This window comes from Pogona vitticeps, chromosome 2 (assembly GCF_051106095.1).
Source record: "Pogona vitticeps strain Pit_001003342236 chromosome 2, PviZW2.1, whole genome shotgun sequence".
Lineage (NCBI taxonomy): Eukaryota > Metazoa > Chordata > Lepidosauria > Squamata > Agamidae > Pogona > Pogona vitticeps.
In genome coordinates, this window is record NC_135784.1 from 123,697,926 (window position 1) to 123,719,433 (window position 21,508).

At 41.0% G+C, this 21,508-nt stretch overlaps 1 protein-coding gene across 8 annotated transcripts in view; it reads left to right on the forward strand.

Annotated features, from left to right (window-relative positions):
- The window catches only part of ADGRL1 (adhesion G protein-coupled receptor L1), a 176,280-nt gene that overhangs the window by 68,497 nt on the left and 86,275 nt on the right, over positions 1 to 21,508 (forward strand). For all 8 annotated transcript variants that reach the window (XM_078385866.1, XM_078385868.1, XM_078385867.1 and 5 more), the window contains exon 2: positions 18,887 to 19,032. In XM_078385866.1, coding sequence (XP_078241992.1) covers positions 18,963 to 19,032 — 70 coding nt within the window. In that variant the 5' untranslated portion in view covers positions 18,887 to 18,962. The remainder of the gene's footprint in view (positions 1 to 18,886; positions 19,033 to 21,508) is intronic.

Below are 21,508 nucleotides of genomic sequence, written 5' to 3' on the forward strand. Positions count from 1 at the left end.
TATTTTAGAAAGTGCCATCAGATGCTGAGTGGGTGAGGTGAACTGGATTACCTACAGGCAGTGGAAGGTAAGGGTACCAAGAATGCCAAGCACATTGTCGTCTTCTTAACCAGTAGGTTCTGCCGTTCTTTTACAGCTGAAGACAGAGGGACAAAATCCTAAATCCCATACCAGATGCCTGTCCATGAGGCTTTTGCGTTTTGTCTTATTAGGAGAGAAAAAAAAGTAACTCAGCTTATGCCAAGCCCAGGATACATGATGGGGGAAAGAGCTTAATACCGGGAATTGCTGGGGCATCTTGGTATTTAGAAGAGGAACCCGGACTCTACATGTCAGTAAATCCATGGTGCTGGCCTCACTTTGAATTCAAAGAGCATGCCTTTTTCATACCTCTTTGCTCAGTTTATTGAATATTCAACCCAGCACAGCCCAAAAGCTGGAGGAGGGCTTGACAGAATGGGACAGAAGTAGTTTTCACCCATCAAATGATTTTACAAACGCAAGTAATGCTCTCCAAATCATAGTCATATCATTGATCAGTGGGAGCATGTTGTTATTTAAACTATTGAGGTCCCATACTGCCAGATGTAGCTTTGCAGGTATATTGTCTATACAAAAGAGTTTTTAGGAGCCAAAAGCAAAGGTTTTTCCAGATGATCAATTTATCACACAAAGAATATGTAGTAGCAATACTGTTTTAGTTGTGCAGGATACAATAAATTTCCTGCTAGGAAGCACTTTTCTTTGAAGGGTATTGCATTGACAAGCTACTTAAGCTGCAGTTTCTCATTGATGGGGAAATGGAATTTTTCACTGAGCTGGTGGGCTCACTGCAATTTAAACGGCTGAATATGATTATGCAACTACCAAAAAGTGCCCCCCGTGTTCACGATTCTTCCCCTATTTATATCCTGCCTTTCTTCCATGATGAAAAGAAATCAGAGTGATACCTTCTCCCATCAAATCACCAACCAGACCCAGACCCAAGGAAGCTGTTCCACATGTCTGCAGACAATGCCATGGGAATGATCTCCGATCAACAATTCACCTTCCCCCCCACCCCAAACAGCTTGGAATACAGTAGTTACTTCTTTGGACTGCAGTTCTCAGAATCTCCCCCAACCAGCATTGACCATTGTTGGTAATGGAGAGTCTAAAGGCTGTAATTAATCCTCCTCCCAAACTATTCTATTTTTTTTTAAATTAGTTAATCAACTCATTCACCAAAGGACACTACAGTATTTAAGCATACTGCATTTAAGTGCCCAAACTTCCTTTCGAACAGCTCCTTGGAAAAATAACTTATCTAAGTTCTGGATTGCACCATAGTGTGATCCTACCTCTGCTTGAAAAGGAGTTGCGCAAAGTCTAAAATTGACCAAGAGGCAAGCTCCAGAGAAGTCAGTCCACATTCTCTTACCTCCCACTCAATCTTTACACATTGATTTTAGAAATTAACTGAATTGTTAATTGTTAAAGCAATAGTTCATTTTTATACCAATCACATTAAGCTTTCATTAAAATATCCTCATTATAATTTGTTCAGCCCGTATACATCCGTATATCTAACGCACCTTGCTGTAAATCAGAGCTTTGTCCACCCTCACTCCTTTCTTGTGCAGTGGTTCTAACCTTGGGTTTCCAGATGTTCTTGGACTACAACTTCCAGAAATCCTGGCCAGCACAGCTAGTAGTGAAGGCTTCTGGGAATTTTAGTACTGTACAAGAATATCTGGTGACCCAAGGTTGGGAGCCACTGGACTAACATGATCAACTGGTCTAGAGAAAGCTCACATGACTCAGCTGGCTGAGCTGGAGAGGCCCCAGTTAGAAAGGTGCAAGATTGGATGGCGGATATACAGAGCCTGAATGATAATCCTCTGTGAAAATGGCCTTAATATAGAGAGCACCTCCAGATATTGTCAACTCAGCTTTGAGCAGCAGCAGTTTTATAGGGTCTTCCTCTTTTGCCCACTTTTTCTTCTGTTGTCGATGACAGATTCTAGGGATTGAACGAATCCATCTACACGCAAGACTTGTGTTGTGCTATTTAGCCATGGTTCTCCCAACCCCACCCAAGGATTATTCTGCAAAAGATGAAATGAAGAAGGCATGTGGTTTGAAATTGTTGTCTGAATAAATTGTGAAGAGGTGAGGAAGGAAGATGTGCCTCTTGGAGCAATAAGCAAGCCAAGAATCCCACTCTTCTCCCAAAGCCGGGGATCAAAGCCATATTGTCCTTGCTCCAACTTGGATTGTTCAGTCACTGGATCACACTGCACCAGCCAGACACGGTACAAATGCCCTTACGCTTCCCCTATGTAACACTCTCTTTCAGGCTACATCTGGCTGCTGTCTCACCCTGGTGTACATTACTGAGATATGTACATCGCCACCCTCTTGGGGGTAATGCAATAATTTGGCAGTTTTAGATGTAATTAGGCAGTTTCTTAAGAAGCGGTGTCTTTTCCCAAGAGAGAGCAAGCAAGAGAGCAGCCTTGTGGAGAGATGATAAATCCATAATTAGGGAGGTTTTTTTTTAAAAAAAAAAATTAAAGTGTCTTTAATGCACACAGCCCTGCCTGGGGAACCAGCTTCCTGGCCCTGCTTCACAAAGCCCATAGCAGACAAGGTGAAGTGCTGCAAGGACAAAGGCTCGGAACCCTGCTGAGGCAGACATGGGGCGGCATTCTTTCAGTCCATGGGAAGGAGTAGGCATGGGGCCAGCCTTCCTGCTGCTTGTGAATTTCCCTAGCCTAAGCTGGGATACACTTTGGTCAGGGTTTGGGTTAGTTTGCATGGCAGAGCAGGAAATTAACATGAAAGGCTTTTCAGGGATAATCTCCTCCATCAGTTTTAGTACTGACACAGTAAAGAAGGGAGAATTGTCTTGTAAGGAAAGAAGGGGTGGTGTCATGTAAAGGAAGAGAGCTCAGTCAAGCCTTAGAGGCTTCAGTCCAATGCTGCTGTGAAGCAGAGGACAGTGACTTCAGCTGACAGCCGCTCAGTCTTCTAAGTGCTTTTCATCTTAAAAGTACTGTATACATTCATACCATCATCAACAGCAATGTCATTATCGTCATCATGTTTACTTCCAGAGCAGTAAACTGAGTGAATGGTGCTAACTCCATCTGCTGCAGGATCATAACAATGCCAGTAAGATACTGGCTGAAACCCTGTTGCACTGTTACACAAAAGGTATACGTTTTGGAGATGAATTGACATAAGTTAAGAAATCTCCATATACGTTATCTGTCGGTGTGCCGAGTTGCATGAGGAGATGATGCCTATGAAGATTTCTTAACTTACTGTAATTCACCTCCCTAAGTTTCAGCTGTTGTGTAACAAAGCAGCAGCATGTCAACTATGAAGAATGAATAGGTTCCAAACACTCTTCTTTAGAGGAATTACTATCAATAATCACAGCAACTAGTTATGTTTAGGGTGTTATTTTGCCAATACTGATAGTGAATGAACACTTCGGTCATATAAACATGGCTATGACAAAAACAAAACAATTTAAAAAAAAAAAAGACAAAAATGTTTCACCTGAAAGACAGACTGTCATATTTTAAGGCAAGCATTCACGGACAAGTCCACTTCCTCAAACCTACATCTGGCTGTATGCTGTAGAAATCATAACTTCCACAGTGTATATAGCTGTCCACACACTTCTACGTATCTGAAATTGACCCCATCAATCTTAACAGAGTTGGAGTGGTAGTCTATGAGACTTCAGTGCCATAGGTATTAGAACTTCTGGGAGGCATTCTCTTTCAGTATACAGTGGTGCCTCGCATAATGACGTTAATTCGTTCCAGCGAAATCACTGTAGAGCGAAAATGTCGTAAAGCAAAAGTAAAAAACCCATTGAAACGTATTAAAACCCAGTTAATGCGTTCCAATGGGCTAAAAACTCACCGTCCAGCGAAGATCCTTCATACGGTGGCCATTACCGGTGCCTGTATAGCAAGGAATCCGTCCCTAAGCACAGCGGGGAGCCATTTTGAGCACCCGGTGGCCATTTTGAAAACCCGATGATCAGCTGTTTTGATCATCATAATGCGAAGAATCGGTTCCTGAAGAAGGGAACCGATCTTCGCAAAGCGAAATTCCCCCATTTAAAACATTGTTTTGCTATTGCAATTGCGATCACAAAAACATCATCGTGAAGCGGATTCGTCATAATGCAGGGTAATTGTTAAACGGGGCACAACTGTTGGTATCCTGTGGGCACATAGGGCAAGTCTTGTGCTGCAAAGATTGAACAGGTCCATTTATTTTAGGTGTTGTGCAGGATGATTCTCATTCTCTTCCATGGTACAGCCTCCTTGGATCTCCACTGTGACTATACCATTTCATATAACTGCACAGTTTGGAAAGTGGAGGACGAAGCCTGTTCACAGTTTTCTGAATAGTTGTCGAGTTGGCTTATGGAGGGTGCTACCAGGGAGGGGGTGACATTTTTGCATGAGCCCGTGTTGTGCCTGCATCCTGTATGAGACATGGGCAGAAGAAGAGAACGTTAAGAGAATAGCTCCTGCTTGTTCGGAACGCAGTGTTCTCTGGCTGTGATATATACCATCCTATTTCACTCCATCTCCTGTTCTCCTCTAAGCGAAGCCATTCTCTTTTATTCTATGAGAAAATTTACTGCTGCTTGCTCATGTTGTGTCCTCAGCTTTCATGGGGAATCACTGTCTCAGTGCCAGGGAGCCAGGCACTAAAGCCAAGAGTGGGACGTCCATATCTCTCTCTTCCTCTGTGCAGTAGCTGTCAGCATCTCTCCAAGTTGGGGAACTTGTCAGAGTCACAGCGCTCGGCAACAAATGCTCTCATTACTGAGAAACCCAGCAGCATGGAACATGGGGTACAAAGACAACACCTCCTTTGTTTTTCCTGCCCATAGTGTTCAACTAAAATTGTCAAGCAATTTATTATGCCTCCATCCCAAAACATGGAATCTTTTATGGAGCGCCACTGTGTGGAACTCAAACACAGGGGTATGTAAAGCAGTGTAGAATTTGGGAGTCCTGACAATGCTCTCCCTCTTCCTTCCTGGCTTTCAAGTTCTGGTGTGAAATCCATTCCCTGACACATCCTCTAGACTTCTCAGTACAGATTAATTCTCATGCAAGATGGTGGTGATTTTTCTTAGTTTAGCAATGACATGGTGTACTCTCCCATTAGAGTGGACATTTCCTTGTTCATAGCGTACAAATGGGATTGGTATTTTGGGTCATAGCGCAGGAGGTGGCCTAGAAGATGGAGAAGTCATTGTGTTTAATTCAGCCAAGGGCCCATTGAAACTCAGCTGGGGGGCGAGTAGCAGCTGCCAGAGCATCTGTCTATCAGCAGGGGCCTGTTATTAGACTTGGCTATGGGGATTATGGCTGGGGAGTTAGTTGTTGCTTATTCTGTGTTAAAGATATTTAATCCCATGTTTACACTCTTCATTGGTGAATAGAGACTAGGGGACAGCCCGAGAAAAGAGTGAAACTTACAGATTTGATGTTCCAGCAAGAAGTGGAACGTGTCACTGGGACTCTTGTCCCTGCTCTGCTTTTGTTCCAAAATTTCCAGGTGGTTTCTGGTGTTCAAATGCATCGAGGAGTTTAAAAAAGGTAGATAAATGGTGACAGTGATGGTGAACAGATGAAGAGCAACAAGGAAGGAAGGAAGGAAGGAAGGAAGGAAGGAAGGAAGGAAGGAAGGAAGGAAGGAAGGAAGGAAGGAAGGAAGGAAGGAAGGAAGGAAGGAAGGAAGGAAGGAAGGAAGGAAGGAAGGAAGGAAGGAAGGAAGGAAGGAAGGAAGGAAGGAAGGAAGGAAGGAAGGAAGGAAGGAAGGAAGGAAGGAAGGAAGGATGGATGGATGGATGGATGGATGGATGGATGGATGGATGGATGGATGGATGGATGGATGGATGGATGGATGCCCAAGGAATTTTTTTAAAAAAAGAGTAACAGGTGGAAATGTGGAGAATGAGGATGTAATATAATGCAGAAGAAAGCAGTGTGGAGTAGAAAGAGAAAAGGAAGGGTTAAGAGAGAGGGGGGAGAGGGAGAGGGAGAGAGAGAGAGAGAGAGAGAGAGGTATAGTGAATTAAATAAAAAATTGACCTGGAAATTACTATATTTTTATTTTATTTTTTATTTATGTGAAAACTTCTCTGTAGTTTGGTGTTCTTGAAATATTAAACATTTCAAATGGGGCCCTCAGAGGGTTCCATATTTTGGCTAGCCAGGATAGAGAATATAGAGTAGTGATGGTGAATCTTTTTGAGTCTGAGTGCCCAAACGGGGGGAAAACAACCCAGCAGGTGGTGGCAGAAGCAGAAGTGGTGTCAGTGGTAGAAGTGGCAGTGGAAGTGGGAATCCCGAGCACTGACTTGCCTCCAGAATCCATTCCGGATCTGCCTCCAGTCATGCCCAACCTGCCACTGCCTATAGCTTGGCTGGCCCGCTGCCGCCAGCACCAGCTGCTCCAGATCCTGGCCCGCTGCTTGTCGGGGCACCACCACAGTGGCTGCAGCCTCCTCCTCAGGTTTGGCTGCCAGGGGTAGCAATCCAGCAACTTATGGCTTGCGTGCCCACAAAGAGGGCTCTGCGTGCCAGCTGTGGCATGCGGGCCATAGGTTCGCTTTCGCTGGTATAGAGTGTGTAATGTAGTGTGCTTATATGTGTTGGTCACTAGGTTGCACTGGACTTAATTGTATGCTAAGGGAGACTATTCTCAAAACAGGATAATAAGATGGCATAAATTTGCATATAGGCATTTGTGTGTATAAAATAAATGCACAGCTCTCAATATACCGTAGCAGGAAAGACTGAGTTAGTAACAGGTCAGCTATTCAGAGGCGATATCTTGAAAGGCAACTTCAAAGCTCTACCCTTTATAGAGTTTGTGTTTAAAACAGACTTGGACTGGGCAACATTTTATGAGAGGATTATCCCCTATACAGTAGAAACAGGACTATCTTATTATGTCTGGGTAGACTGTTCTTGGTGGAAAGTATAGAGACAACAATATTCTTTGGTTGCTTCTCGACTGGGAAATCTTCCAGAACTTTTGAGGTTGAGTCCTAGAAGTGAGATTACAACATTACAACTCCTAAATAAGTGCTGGTGATGACACATGGTCCGGGACGGAGTAGTCATTATCTCACGATTTCAGGATGAGTCCCTCCCCTCAGCTTGGTCGACAAGAGCAAAAAATTAAATGGTCCTGTTTTCTGCAGTGAAAGCCTTCAGCTTTAATAATCCTGTAATGTTGCCTGAGTGGAAAGGTGTATTTGTTTGCTTTATCCTAGCTGCAAAACTCAGTGAAAATGAAGGGATTATGAAAGTTCACTCTTTTGTGCCCAGGGGGAGAAGCAAGCAAGGTTTATGATTCTTTTACTTTTGGTGAAGAGGGCCATAAGTATGATGAATATGAATATGTTCTGGCCAAGTTTAATGCCCACTTCATCCCCAAGTGGAATTAGGTTTATGAGAAGGCCTGCTTCTATCAAAGAACTCAGAAGACTTAAGAAACTGTTAAGTCGTTTGTTTAGTTCTTGTATAGAACAGGTTGAATACTATAAATGTGTTGATTAAAAGGAAGAGAACCATAGTGATAGATTGTTACTTGGAATTCTGTACAAAATGTCATTAATAAAGGATTTCATTGCTCACAAAGCCATAGAGATGGCTAGACAATCTGACCTCAGAAAAACATAAAAACCAATAAATATAACTTTAAGAAGGCACCCTCTCCTAAATTGCAGCAGCCATTTTGAAGAGGGCAAAATCAGCCCTCATGTCCTCTACAAAGGAAGAAGAAAAGGAGGTTCAGGAGAAAGAAAAAGAGTTTGGCCATTCTGAAAGCACTCAACGAGACAAAGGCCAGCCTATGACATAGCATACACAATATGTCAAAGGTCCATAAAATTAGACAGGGTTGCTCAACTGCAAAATTTCCTGACAGCAAGAAGGAACCAGACCAGAAGATTTCTCCTATTTATCTTGTTTTGTGAAGGAAATGACTCTTCCTCTTTCTAAAATAAAATTAACTATTTGTGGGACAACCATTAATTTCAAAATATATTCGCACGTTGATGCCACTGTACTTGCACAGGAGGCTGTATTTTGTGCTCAGGGCAAAACAGATAGACCTGCACAACAACCAGCCTTTAACATCCCGAGAAACAGTGATCATCACTGCTCACTCTCAGAAATCTTAGTCTAGGTGTAATCTGATATTTCCAATACAGTACTTTCTCATTTCTGATTCATTCAGACAGCTGCTTCCATATTGAGATGGAGAAGTCCTAGCGATAATATCAGTTCCAGCCTTTTGACTTTTCTGCCTGTTCCTCCATCACTTGCATTTTGTATCACTTAGCTTGATTAATACCTGTGGAGAACTTGAAAGCTTGAATTTTAGTCCATTTCAATAAATTATAATGTGCAACTGGATTTTGGACTTTCCATACTCAGCTTTGGGAGTTATTTCACAGGAAACCTAAACGGAGTTCCAGGATGCCACCAGATGTGGAAACTATTTTGTACAGATGTGGAGGGGACTCTATACTGTTATGGGTGCTACACCGTTCAAACATGCTACATAGAAAACTAGTCCATGTATTGATACAGGGTCATAAACTGGATGATCCCCTGACACATGACATAGTTTCCACTTGAAATTGGTGAAAATAATAAGGGGCAGGGGAAAGTGCTTAGAAAACTGAAATGAGTAGAATTTGTGAACATTGTTGTAAAACCTGATGCTGAAGCATAGAAAGTATTGCTCTCAATTTCCTCTGCAAACTATTTGATCTTCAGGAGATGCCAACAGTGGGGAGATCCAGAAATACTGTATTTTTTGCACCATAAGACTCACTTTTTTCCCACAGAACAGGGGTGTGGAAAGTCTGTGCGTCTTATGGAGCGAAGAAAACAGATTATTATTTTCCTGTTTTCTTCTCCTAAAAAATTGGTGCGTCTTATGGAAAGGTGCGTCTTATGGAGCGAAAAATACGGTAACCAGAACATGTCCACCTTGCAAAGGATGTGAGCCCAACTTCACTGTATGTGAGAAACTTAAGTTCAGTGGGACACTTTCTTTCTCCATGTGATGGAAATGAAGCTGAAAAGATGAAGAAACATAACTTCTTCAGGATGTACCCCAGTCATCTCAGGCATTAAGAACCACTGGAAAATATGCATTCTTGTTGATCCTTAAAAGCTGATTTATTTGTTTAAAGTATTTATTACTTTTCTGCCCACCAGGGCCCCCAAGCAATTTGCAATGAAATAGATGAGAACATTCCTTTTAAAAACAAAACATTTTAAAGCCAATTTTGAAAAAGCAAATGTTCCTTCAGGAACAGATTGAAAACAATCCCCAAAGTCAATTTGAAAAGCAGCTTTAAAGACCAAATGTATATGGAGTGGTACAGGTTTAGCTTGGAACGCCACAGGAATGAAAAGCTTGGGGAACCTAATTTTGGAAAGAGATTTCCTTCCAGCACAAGAGGGTCTTTTCCTCCTAGTGTTTTCTTCATGCATTGGAATACTACTTGTGTTTGAAGAGGTGGATTGTAATTCACGAAAGCTCACAATTTGTTAGCCTTAAAGGTGGCCCCATCCTTTTGTTTTTGTTGAGCCTCTTTCTGAAGTGTCAGAAGCCAAAATGCTTTCCTTGTTGGAGGTCTCAACTACTTTATTTCAAAGACTGGCAACTGCCATATTTGCTAAATTGGCTACATTTGTCGCCGCTTTGGGGAGATTCTTTTTTCAGAATTTGCCATTTGGGATCACAAGTGTTCCCATGATTTTTTCCAAGAAAGATGAGATAATTCCTCAGAGAGATAAAAATGTTATTTTCATGGACTTGATTGAAGACACTAGTTTGTGTTTTATATGGCATATACTGTATGTTGCAAATAATGATAAAACACAAGCTATTGTCTTGAATCAAGAGCATGCATTGGGATTCAAGCTAAACGAGGATAAATGCATATTTACCAAGATGCAACAGAGTTCTTGGGAGAAATAATCTCATTAGTATGGACAAACATTATCCAGAAAAAGTAAATGCCACTGTAAAGTTGGGCATACTGACTAATGCTACACAACACAGGGCTTAGCTAGACGGTTCAATTGGAGCAGGCTGGCCTGCACAGGACAGATTGGTTTAAAGTTGCATGTTTATTTGTTTATTTATTTCCATTTCTATATCACCCCATTAGTGTTTCCATTCTCTGGGCTCAGAGGTCTGGTATGCCATTTGCAGTGTTCCTTGCATCCAGGTGACATATCCACCCCCAGGCAACCCTATTTGGCCCACCGCCCTTAAGAAAAGAAAGGAAACAATAGGAACAAGAAAAAATCCCTCTTTTCTCCTCTTTCTGGGAGGAAGCTTTCAATTATTCATTCCCCCCCCCCAAAAGGTACAGCACATCAGCATTGCCTTAATAAGCATTAAAAACTTTGTTTTCTCCTTCTGCCTCTCCACAAAGAAGCAGAATAAGTTTTACATTTTCCAGTATCATTAAGTGGCTAAACTTAACGATGTTGGGAAACTGAAACTGCATGGGAAATTTAAGTCAGCAAGCATCACTTTGGTTCAATCCCAGCAATTGCCGATGCTGGAACTGAACCAAAATGAAACAATCTTACCTGCACATAAAAAGAGTAGCCCTTGACAGAGAGCTAGAAAGGTGTGGGTAGGAATGTTCTGGGGATGGGCTGATTTATGCTGGCACTTACTGTACATTGTCTGGTTGGCAGCAAAGGGAACAAACCAGCTTGTCCCCAAAGTGGACCAAACAGCAAGACAAATGGCCATTAAGTCAGTCCCTAAGATACTTTCTGAGAATGGTGATCTATCACTTTACAGCACATCTCCACAACCACTTAATCTGCTACTAAAATTCACCATGTCCTAGTTTTGGGGGCCAGATTAGGAATCTACGCATTTTTCCAGTGATAAAGGATGTGATCTTCAGTGCTTGAGTTTTACAGTTGACATATGATACCAAGATACAAGCCATAGTGATCTCCCTGCTAAAGCAAGCAGCCACACAGTAGAGGCAAGCTCTACTGCATGCTACAGAATGCAGGTACAAGTTGCCTCTTGCCTTAGAACTCTTACTAGTGAAAGAAAATATATTTATGAAAAGACTTTAGAATAAAACATTGCTAGTACTGGGGGATGCCACACATTTTGCACATTCCAGTGAGGTCTGTTTTCTTTCAGATTCTTCAGAGTCTAGAACTTGGAGGGTTACTTTAAAAATAATTAGTTACAGCTACAGTCCCAAGCCATGTTCTTTAGCAATTAGTGATACTTATGGTTATGATTTTTAAAAAAGTAATTTTCCTATCTCTTAAAGTGAATTGTAACTTTTAATCACTTTAAAACCTCACTGTTCAACACGGTTGATCTGTGGTACAGTATGCACTCGCTTCCTGTCTACCTTGTTGCCTGAACTCCTACAACACACTACACACTAGTACTTTGCCCTTGTAGGATTCCTCTACTATCAGTTTGTGAGGCCACAGCCCTGTAACTGGAAACATAACTAAAACATTGCCGTGTTAAAAAGTATGATACTATCTCTTGGTAAATTAACACTGTAATATGGTGGAATAGAAGGGGTAGATATGGAGGCAATGACAGATTTTACTTTCTTGGGCTTCATGATAACTGCAGATGGTGACAGCAGCCGCAAAATTAAAAGACACCTGCTTCTTGGGAGGAAAGTGATGACAAATCTAGACAGCATCTTAAAAAGCAGAGACCTCACCTTGCCGACAAAGGTTCACATAGTCAAAGCTATGTTTTTTCCAGTAGTGATGAATGAAAGTGAGAGCTGAACCATAAAGAAGGCTGACTGCCAAAGAATTGATACTTTTGAATTGTGGTGCTGGAGGAGGCTCTTGAGAGTCCCCTGGACTGCAAGGAAAACAAACCTATCTATTCTGAAGGAAATCAACCCTGAGTGCTCACTGGAAGGACGGATCCTGAAGCTGAGGCTCCAATACTTTGGCCATTTCATGAGAAGAGAAGACTCCTTGGAAAAGACCCTGATGTTGGGATAGTGTGAAGGCAAGAGGAGAAGGGGACGACAGAGGACGAGATGGATGGACAGTGTCACCGAAGCTACCAACATGAATTTGACCCAACTCCAGTAGGCAGTGGAAGATAGGAGAGCTTGGCGTGCTCTGGTCCATGGGGTCGCGAAGAGTCAGAGACGACAACGACTAAACAACAACACTTCCAAGGTCTGTCACAAACCATAAGTGCTCAGTGATCTTGAAAAAAATATAGGCTGGGTACCATTGCAGTGTCAAGATCTTCAGATAAGAAGAGTGAAATTCAACCCCACAGTGAATATGTTCCAGAAAAAAAGTTGGTCATAGTAGACATGTTTTCAGAAAAACTTCCAGTTCAAGTAAATACAAGTTAAAGAAGGATGTTAAGGTTGATCTTCATCTTGTGGAACACTTCAATTCCCTCATTTGTTTCTTCATCTGAAAATACCGTGTTTTCCCCAAAATAAGACGGGGTCATATTAATTTTTGCTCCAAAAAACTATATTAGGGCTTATTTTCAGGGGATGTTTTTTTTTTTGTCATGTACAACCATCTACCCGTATTCAAATACAGTCATGTCATCTTCGGGTTGCTGCACAATGGTGGAGGGCAGGGTTTCACTTAACTGGGGTTTATTTTGGGGGTAGGGCTTATATTGCGAGCATCCTGAAAAATCATACTAGGGCTTATTTTCAGGTTAGGTCTTATTTTCAGAGAAATAGGGTCGGTTTTGTCAAACCAATAGAAATTTGGAATTTCAAGATGTTTTACACCATATAAGATTATGGTGGCCATAATACTTAAGCAAAGCTGCAGAGATGAGTAGAAAGTGATTTGCTGGAAAAAAAACTGTGTCATTGTACAACAGAAATCATAGGCCTTCACCACCAAGGATCTCAAAGATCTAAATAAATGCTGTGAGGGTTAATATTAAAAAAATGATCTCCAGTCCATCATCATCATTTACTCTTCAGGCTGGAAAATGTCCATATTACTGCGAAGTTCCCAGTTGTCTATAGCAGAAAGAGCACCTGCAGTCACAAGATCAACATATTCCAAAGGAAGGAAGGCAGACCTAGTGTTTGGGTTTGAGGAATCTCTCCATGTGGGCATGTTTGGGATCCACTTCAACAGAACGGCTGGTTGGTGTGGGGCGTAAAAAATAATATGTACAGAAATCTAAGATAAGAAACTTTGGTACAGTATGTAAAAGCCACTTTCCAAACATTTTAATTCCGAAGGACACTTTGGCCAGAATACTATTGCCATCCACACTTGCATACGGGAAAACACTTACATCTTGGCAAAAAGTGGCTGACAATTAGTAAAGTAACAGTTCCATTTCTAGGTGTGCACCAGATGCATGATAGGGCTTACCCCCAATAATGCAACCAGTACCCTCTTAACAATTTACCACCAAGACTTACACAATTTCCCAGACACAAATATAGACCAGCAATATGATTCTGGCTTCTGTTACTAGCCTGAGATGGTTTGTATTAAAAAGGGAAGAGGAGATCTGAGAGAGAGAAATAGAGTCGTATCTCCAAATTCCAGTGTATTTAAAGGCTTAAATAAAGACTATGGCTTTTTAAATCACCATATAAACAATTTTCTTTGCAATCTTATAATAAGTTATTAGGATAGCTCCACAATCGGAAGATGATTCAGAAGTTGGTTTCTAAATCAACATCAGTTAACCGAAAATAACAGAAAGTTTCAGTTATGGTGAGGATGTTTATGTAGTGAATACTCTCAGCATTCGTTACTTGGGTTGTCGTTTTGATTTTCATTTTCTGTTCCTATATCCTCTCTTTACTGGATCCCCATCTCCACAATGTATACTTGTACACAAACCTTTGGTCAAACGTATTACTCCATGTTTCTGAGGAAATGGGTTGTATGACGCATCGTAATCCACAAAAGGTCACACTGAATTAGATCTTTTAGACTTCAAGGTGCAATAATATTTTCTTACACATTAAAAAACAATATAAAAGGGCTCAAGGTAGAGCAGGTATCTGCGACTAGAGTTTAAGAGAGGGTAAACATCCTTTAAAAAATACACTGCAGAAATATAAAACAAGGAAGAAACAATTCTGAAGCAAAAAAGTCAGAAACAGAGAAACCAAAGCTCTCTATATGCCTAGTGAGAATTTCAGAGTTTTATATAACCAGAAGTATCTCAGGTATTGTGTTTGAAATGGAAGTTTATAAACAAAACAAGAGAGAGAACTGAAAGTATTTTAAGGGTCAGTTTTTTTAAAAAAAAAGCGGTGCACATGATCACAAGTGTGAATAAGCATGATTTTCAGGAACAAGATGAAAAAGAGAGAGAGAGGTAGAAAAACTGGCAAGAATTCAGGATTACTGAAATGAAGAGATACCATATTGGGTTCTGAGAGAAAAGGTTACATAAAAATATTCATGATAGGCATGGCTCTTCCTATCTGACAGATTCTGTTTCCAAAGTCTGGTGTGTGACATTATCTCTTTCCTGCTGTATATTGTAATGCAGACATGAACCATCATTACAGCCGGGATAAGGAATCTTTGGGCCTCCATATGTTTTGATTGGCCATATCTATCAGGTGTTGCTAGTCTGGCCAGAAATAAGGAATTATGGGAGTTATAGGTAAACCTCAAGAACAGTGATTTCCAACCTTGGGAAACTCAGGTGTAATTGGTGTGTACCACCAGCTGTGCTGGCCAGGTTTCTGGGAGTTGCAATCTAGAAATACTTGGGTTATTCAAGGTTGGGAACCACCGCTTTAGAGGGCCAAACTTCCCCAATCTTGCTCTTATTATGGTACATAGATCTGTTTCTTCTAATAAAAGAAATAGTTCTACATACGATGAAAGTATTTTTTTTGTGTGTGTGTGTGTGCTGTTAATTTTCAGTAGTGAGTTGACCACCAATTCTGTGTTATCTGACAACCTATGGATGAGTGTTGAAGCCCTTTTTAAAGTGTTTTGCAGAGGTTAAAACATCTGTTAGACTGCAGGCATTATGATTTTACATACAGCTTTTGATTACTTTTACATACAATTTTAAAATAATTGTGGCTTAAAATTCCAGCAATTGGAAAGCTCAGGGCTTGGAAGGTTAAAACTTAAAAGGAACTAGTTATATTCATGACTTTGTGGCAACCAGGTTTCTGTTGTCTTGTTCCAACTGCATATTACTTAGCCGATGCCCAGATAATAATAATCTTAGAACTGCAGAGCTGCAAGGGGCTCTGGGGGTCATCAAATCCAACCTCTGTCAAGGAGACACAGGTGAGGAATTGAATTCAAAGCCTCTGGCTTCGCACTGAGCTATCCAAGGCATGGAGTCACCAATTCAGATATTACATTTTGGAAATGTGTATAGAAATACAGTAAACAAAACCGAAGAGTGAATCCCTTGTCACTTAAGACAGAAAAAAGAACAGCATAAAATCTGAAACTTGCCTGGTGAAATTCCTCTTTAAAAAAAATCTCTTAATAAACTTTTTAAAAGTAACTTTGGAATGTATCTAGGTCTTACTCATTAATTATAAGTAATTTAGATATTGTTTGATGGTATCAAAAACCACTGAGCAGTCCCGCAGAACCAACAGGGACATACTCCCCCTGTCCAGTTCCCAATGTAGGTCATCCACCAAGGTAACCAAAGCTTTCTCTGTCCCATAACCAGTCCTGAAGTCAGATTGAAATGAATCTAGATAATCTGTCTCATCCAGGAACCCCTGAAGCTAAGAAGCCACAACCTGTTCGAGTGCCTTGCCAAAAAATGGAGTATTAAAGACTAGCGAATATTTATTTATTTATTTATTTATTTATTTATTTATTTATATTAATTTATATGCCGCCCACCCTACCCAAAGGTCTCTGGGCGGCTTTTTGAGTATTGTGGGATCCAAGGAGGGTTTTTTCAACAAAGCTCTTATTATTGCCTCCTTTAAGCATGCTGTAATTGACACATAAATTAAAGCAACACATAAGTGAGTGTGCTGCTTGTGATTAGTTACTTCCAGAGCCTGATCACTGTGCCCACTTGTGGTTTCCTCTAGCACTGGCATAGGACTGTGTTGAAATGGTTCTTAGTGCGCTACAGGGTGTCGTTATGTGACTGGTTCCCAACTTTTGAAATTAAAGGAGGGGAGTACCTGAGCAGAACCTGAGTAAGGGATACTCTGAGTTTTAGCCCAGAGCCCAAAGCAGGCTTTAAGAATACCAGAAAAGAGGAGGGGGGAAAATATTAAGTGTTGTAGCATTCACCCTTATTATGTTAAGTAGTCATGCATATTCATGTTGCAGGCTAATACTGCTGAGAGGCGGAGCCGAGAGATATGTAAAAAGAGGTGGGGTCAAAGAGTGAGTCAGTCGGAGTCAAGTGGGAGATGAGAGTGGAGAGGGAGATAGAGTGTGATATTTGGGAGATCTGAGGTGATTAGTAAGAAGAGTGAATAGTAACTGTTATATCAAATAGAAGATTGTTATTAATGATTGAGAAACATGAAGAAAATACTTATGAATGATAATCAAAACATCTGTAATCAATGAACTTGTTTTATTTAAAAGACAGTGAGGTTTGAACCTTCATTTTCATCCTTCCATAAGTAAAGTATGTTTAGTGATCAACTGGTGGCAGCGTGTGAAAAGGAGTACACTATTGGTTTGCCTTATGTGCTCTGTGTGTGGGAGTCAGGCAGGGGCCATGAGGTGCGAACGCCACAAGTGTATATAGTAGAAGTCCTTTATTCTAGGGATCCTCATCCGTCCTTTCCCAACTCTGTTTTATAATCTGGAAAGCAGCAGACATTTCAAATTTATAAGACTTCCCTTAAGTTGGCGGCTGATGGTGGCCCAGTCAAACCTTCGCTAGCACAGAACCCTCCAGATACTGTATGTGTTTGAACACACATCCGGTATTTATTTATTTATTTATTTGTTCCTTCTTAGTATTTGCATACCTACTGTTTTAGCTTTAATATTGTCTTTTAATGATGTGAGCTGCCTCTTTATATTCATTGTTCTTAGCTTTACATATTGCCTTTTAATGATGTAAACCACTGTTGTATACAGTACTCATTTTTTTTCAGCTGTAAACATGGTCTTTCAAGGATGTAAGCCGCCTTGGGTCCCTTTTAAGGAGAAAGGCAAGGTGAAAATATTTGAAATAAAATAAATTATCCAGAGACAGCCTGGCCTTTGTTGGAGGTAGTACTATATATTTCAGTACATCTGAAGGGCGCTAGATTGAACCGGGCTAAGAGTCTGTGTTTCCTGAGCTGCCCTTTAGCTGAATCAAGCAATTGACAGACATCTTGCCTGAGAGAGTACTAGCTACCTCACAAAGCAGTAAATCCACTGTATTGGTCTCCAGCAGATCTTAATTTCGCCTCACTTGGCTTCCCAAGGATTCCTTCAGGATTGGGGTTAAAAATCACCATTAGATAAAAAGCTTGTCAACAAATCCTGAAATGAAGGCCAACATATGCTCCTTAGTTGTTCCATGTATTTTGTGGCCGGGTGTGTGGGGGAGCTGCTAGTATGTTTATGGCGTCCGCTGGTACTACCTGAGGTTCCTCAGATGTGTGCTAGTGGTTCTTTGGTAGGAAGTTTATTCATGATGGACAGGCTTCCGCAGAGAGTGTTAAGTGTGTTTAAGAGTACCTTCTCAGTTTACGTAGGGTGACAGTGAGGTGTAATAACACAGTATGTCCAGTTGAAGAAATTTTGACAGGATGGATTTGATTTAAATCAAATTTAAATCACTAGCAGGGTAGATAAAAGCCAGTATGTGGTTTTAAAAAAATTAAATCCGTTATTTTATTTTATTTTTTAAATCATTACCGGTAATTTTATCCACCCTGCTAGTGGATCAAATCTAGCCTGGATTTCGAGCAGAATCTGGTACAGCCCTGTTGGTATGGTCTGCTTTAAATTTTTACTTTAATGGAACTTGTACCTTGAGATGAAAGGACAAACTCCATTATTAAGATTGTGCCATCAAATCAATTCTGGCTAATGACAACCCAATGAAGACTGCTCTGTAGTTTTTTTACTATTCCTTTCTTCCAGGGGCATTCCTTAAGACTGTGCCGCTGGCCCAGGACTCCATAGATAGGGTCTGTTCCCTGGAGGGGCAGTGGGAAATCAGGCTCTCATACCTAACTGTTCCACTAGCAACTCCAGTATTGTTGTTATGTGCTGTAGAGTAGACCAGGTGAATTAATGACCTCCAAAATGCCCTACCTCTAGCAGCTTTGCTCAGCTCTTGCAAATTCAAGGTTGTGGCTTCTTTTATGGAGTCAGTCTTAAATTCTCATGATGTGCCAAAAGTACATCAGTCACAATCTCATCATTTTTGCTTCTAGAGGGAGTTCAGGCTCCTGTATAAGTCCTGTTAAAACCACTCCTTCTAGAGAAGATGAGAGGTTGGAGGGTTTGCTTGGGATTTGGGAGGTCCAGATTCAAAATCCTTGCAGAACCATGAAACTTAGTTAAGGCAGTTACCTGTTCTCAGTCTTGATCTACTTCATGGTTGTTGTCTAGGAATGTTGTGACGATACAGGGGCAAGGGAGAAGACTTGCACTACACAGAGAATGAGTATGGTATGGTGATGAATGAGAATGCTGATCTGGGGGAGCATCTTGGAATGAGAAGGGCTTGCTTGGAATCCTTAAGGCTGCAGAGGAGAGAACAGAAGAGAGGAAAGAGGTGTTCACCTGCGTCCAAATAAGGGTGGAAAGAAAAAAATAGTCTCTGCAATACTTATGTTCCTAACCATGTTCAAAACTTTTCTTCCCTCCCACAGGCCTGCTGTTGTGTATCCTGCTTTGGGATGACCAGAGTGGCTCCCAGTTGCTGACAGCTCCAGCACTGAATGCAGCATGGCCCGTCTCATCCACGCCCTATGGAGTCTCTGCATCACCACCATCCTTGTCACCTCAGCCACACAAGGTAAGGGGAAATTTGAGAGAGAGACAGCTCTGGGAAGGCAAGAGACCACCTCTGCTTTGAGGCAGGCCTTGTGATTAATCTGTTTGTAAACCTCCACTGCACGGCCGCAGCATGAGCTGGGAGGATCCAGAAAAGAAACAAAGCTCTCTTTGGGTACCAAACCGAAGAAGTGGGCCATTCTGCTATTTCTGAAATACAACCTTATTTCTTTTAGAATAAACAGTGAAAAGAATTTTTTAGAACAGCATTTAATAATTGCTTTTGTTGAGCATGTCAAAATATTTTCCAATTAAGTCCTAGAAACAGAAGTACTTTATTTAGAAAAGTAAAATGCTTTGCAGTTATGTGTGTGTGTGTGCGTGCGTGCAAGTGTGCAATGAAACAGTGTTTAAGATTAACCCTTCCCAATAAATAGATGTTTTCTCCTCAAGTGCAAAAAGCCATCTTTTCGGGTGCTTGCTAAACTAGATCTGTTTTTTTCCTACAGTGTGTGAATCTATATTCAGAGATAGGCAACTTGTATTTTCCAGATGTTATTTGACTCTAGCCTCATTGGTCTTAGCAAGAATACCCAATAAAGAGGGGGGTAATGGGTGATGTACTCCATGGACCTGTGGAAGGCTGCAGGTTGCCCATTCACAATCTAAATGCAAAAGTTAAACAAACATATTGAAATTAGCCAAAAATCTGAAAATGGAACCACATAAAGAAATAACTACAGCTGCTACTCGGGGAGTTTAGTTTTATCAATAGGTTGGGATGTATATTCACTGTGGGGATGACGTTTTTGCAGAATTTATAGGCTTCAATCATGGCCCTGTGGTATCAACTCTTTCCCTATGTCTGAAACCATCCTCAGATTTCTCTGTTTCCATTGCATAACACAGCTCTTGTTTTTCTGAGAGTAGCAAGTGCAACAGCTGTATATGTAACATCTGCAAGAGAAGAATTTCCTGATTTGGAGTGGTGAAGGAAGGCTTCACTGATACAATCTATGCTAATAGAAAACCAAATAGAAAACCAGATAGAAAGCAAGCAGACAGAGATGAAGCCTAGGTTGGTTGGTTGGTTGTTTAGTTAGTGAAATGTCTCACCTTTTCACTAAAATAGTGTTCAAGGTAGCTAAAGTTGTCTTTCATTTTCCCTCCTCTTTCCTGAGTCAGCTGATATGTTTCATTTTACACTTATTGAGCCATTTTGCTATCCATTTCTTTTCTCCATCATTCCCAATGGAGCCTCAAAATATATTTGATTTATCATCTTGCATGTAATTTGCACGAAGAGTCAGACACGACTAAACGACTAAACAACAACAACATGTAATTTGTGACATAGTAGTTAGAGAGCAAAGTTAAGCACGAGGGCTGAGAAAGAGGCTGATCTTTTCACTGAACTCTGTGCATTTTCCAAGTCCACTTTGTACCTCAATGTCTGTACTTTCCCTTTCAGTGATCTCTTACATTTTATCTGTTACATACAAAGATGTTTCAACAAATTACAGCAATTTTCTGCATGCCTCTTGAGCAGTGATTCCCCCCCATTAGTTCCCACTAACACCCCCAAAGGATCTATCATGCATGAGAGTGCACTTAATCTCCTTGAGCGTAGTATACATTAGATATTAGGAGGTGGGTGCTACAGAGGTTTGGCCCCTTGTAGTGATTTTCTTCAGACATATGCAATTTGTTTGTTCAGGACCCAATTCATTACCATATCTGTAATTCTCCATCCCTTTCCCCACCACTCCTGTTACAATTAGGTCACTTGATGCAGCATGTTCTCTATATGTTGTTGCTTTGGGGGATGGTTTTCCTTAGGTTTTTTTCCCCTCTTACCTTGTTTTGCATCAAGTGGCTTAACTCATTTGCTTAAATCATCAGGAGTGGTTTGTCCTGTATGTAAACAGTCTATGTTTGGGATCAATGGCTTTCTGTTTGTAGAAAGTACATGTTCAAACCTGGTGACAGAGTGGGTAGCCTTCCTTTGGCCATGTGGTAGGACTGACCAGATAGTCTTTGGCCCTTTCCATCTTGCTCTCTAGTGCTGGACATTCAGCCATAGCATCCCATAGGATGCTTATTTGTATGCCCTTCGGGTCCAAGGTTGCATACCTGGGTTGCCCTTGTCATGTTCAGCTGAATTTGTTCTCTTGCTGAAGATAGGAAGTGTTGATTTCTGGCATGAATTTGAATGCTGAACTTGCAGCCTGAAGCTAGAACAGCCTGCGGAGGAAGAAGGGCATGTGAAACAGGGATTAGCACCTGGGTGAGTTGCCGGTAAGTGCGGCTAGTTCAGTTTTCTTTTTAAAAAGGAAAAAATGTGTAGGTAGGAGGAGGAGATTCATTATATTCCTTGGAAATTTAATGCTTCAACTTTTCTGATATGTCTTAAGATAAGAGAGACACATATAGGAATTCAGTCTCTCACATTAATCCTTCAAGAACATGTCTGGCAATCGTATAAGATGGCACTACCC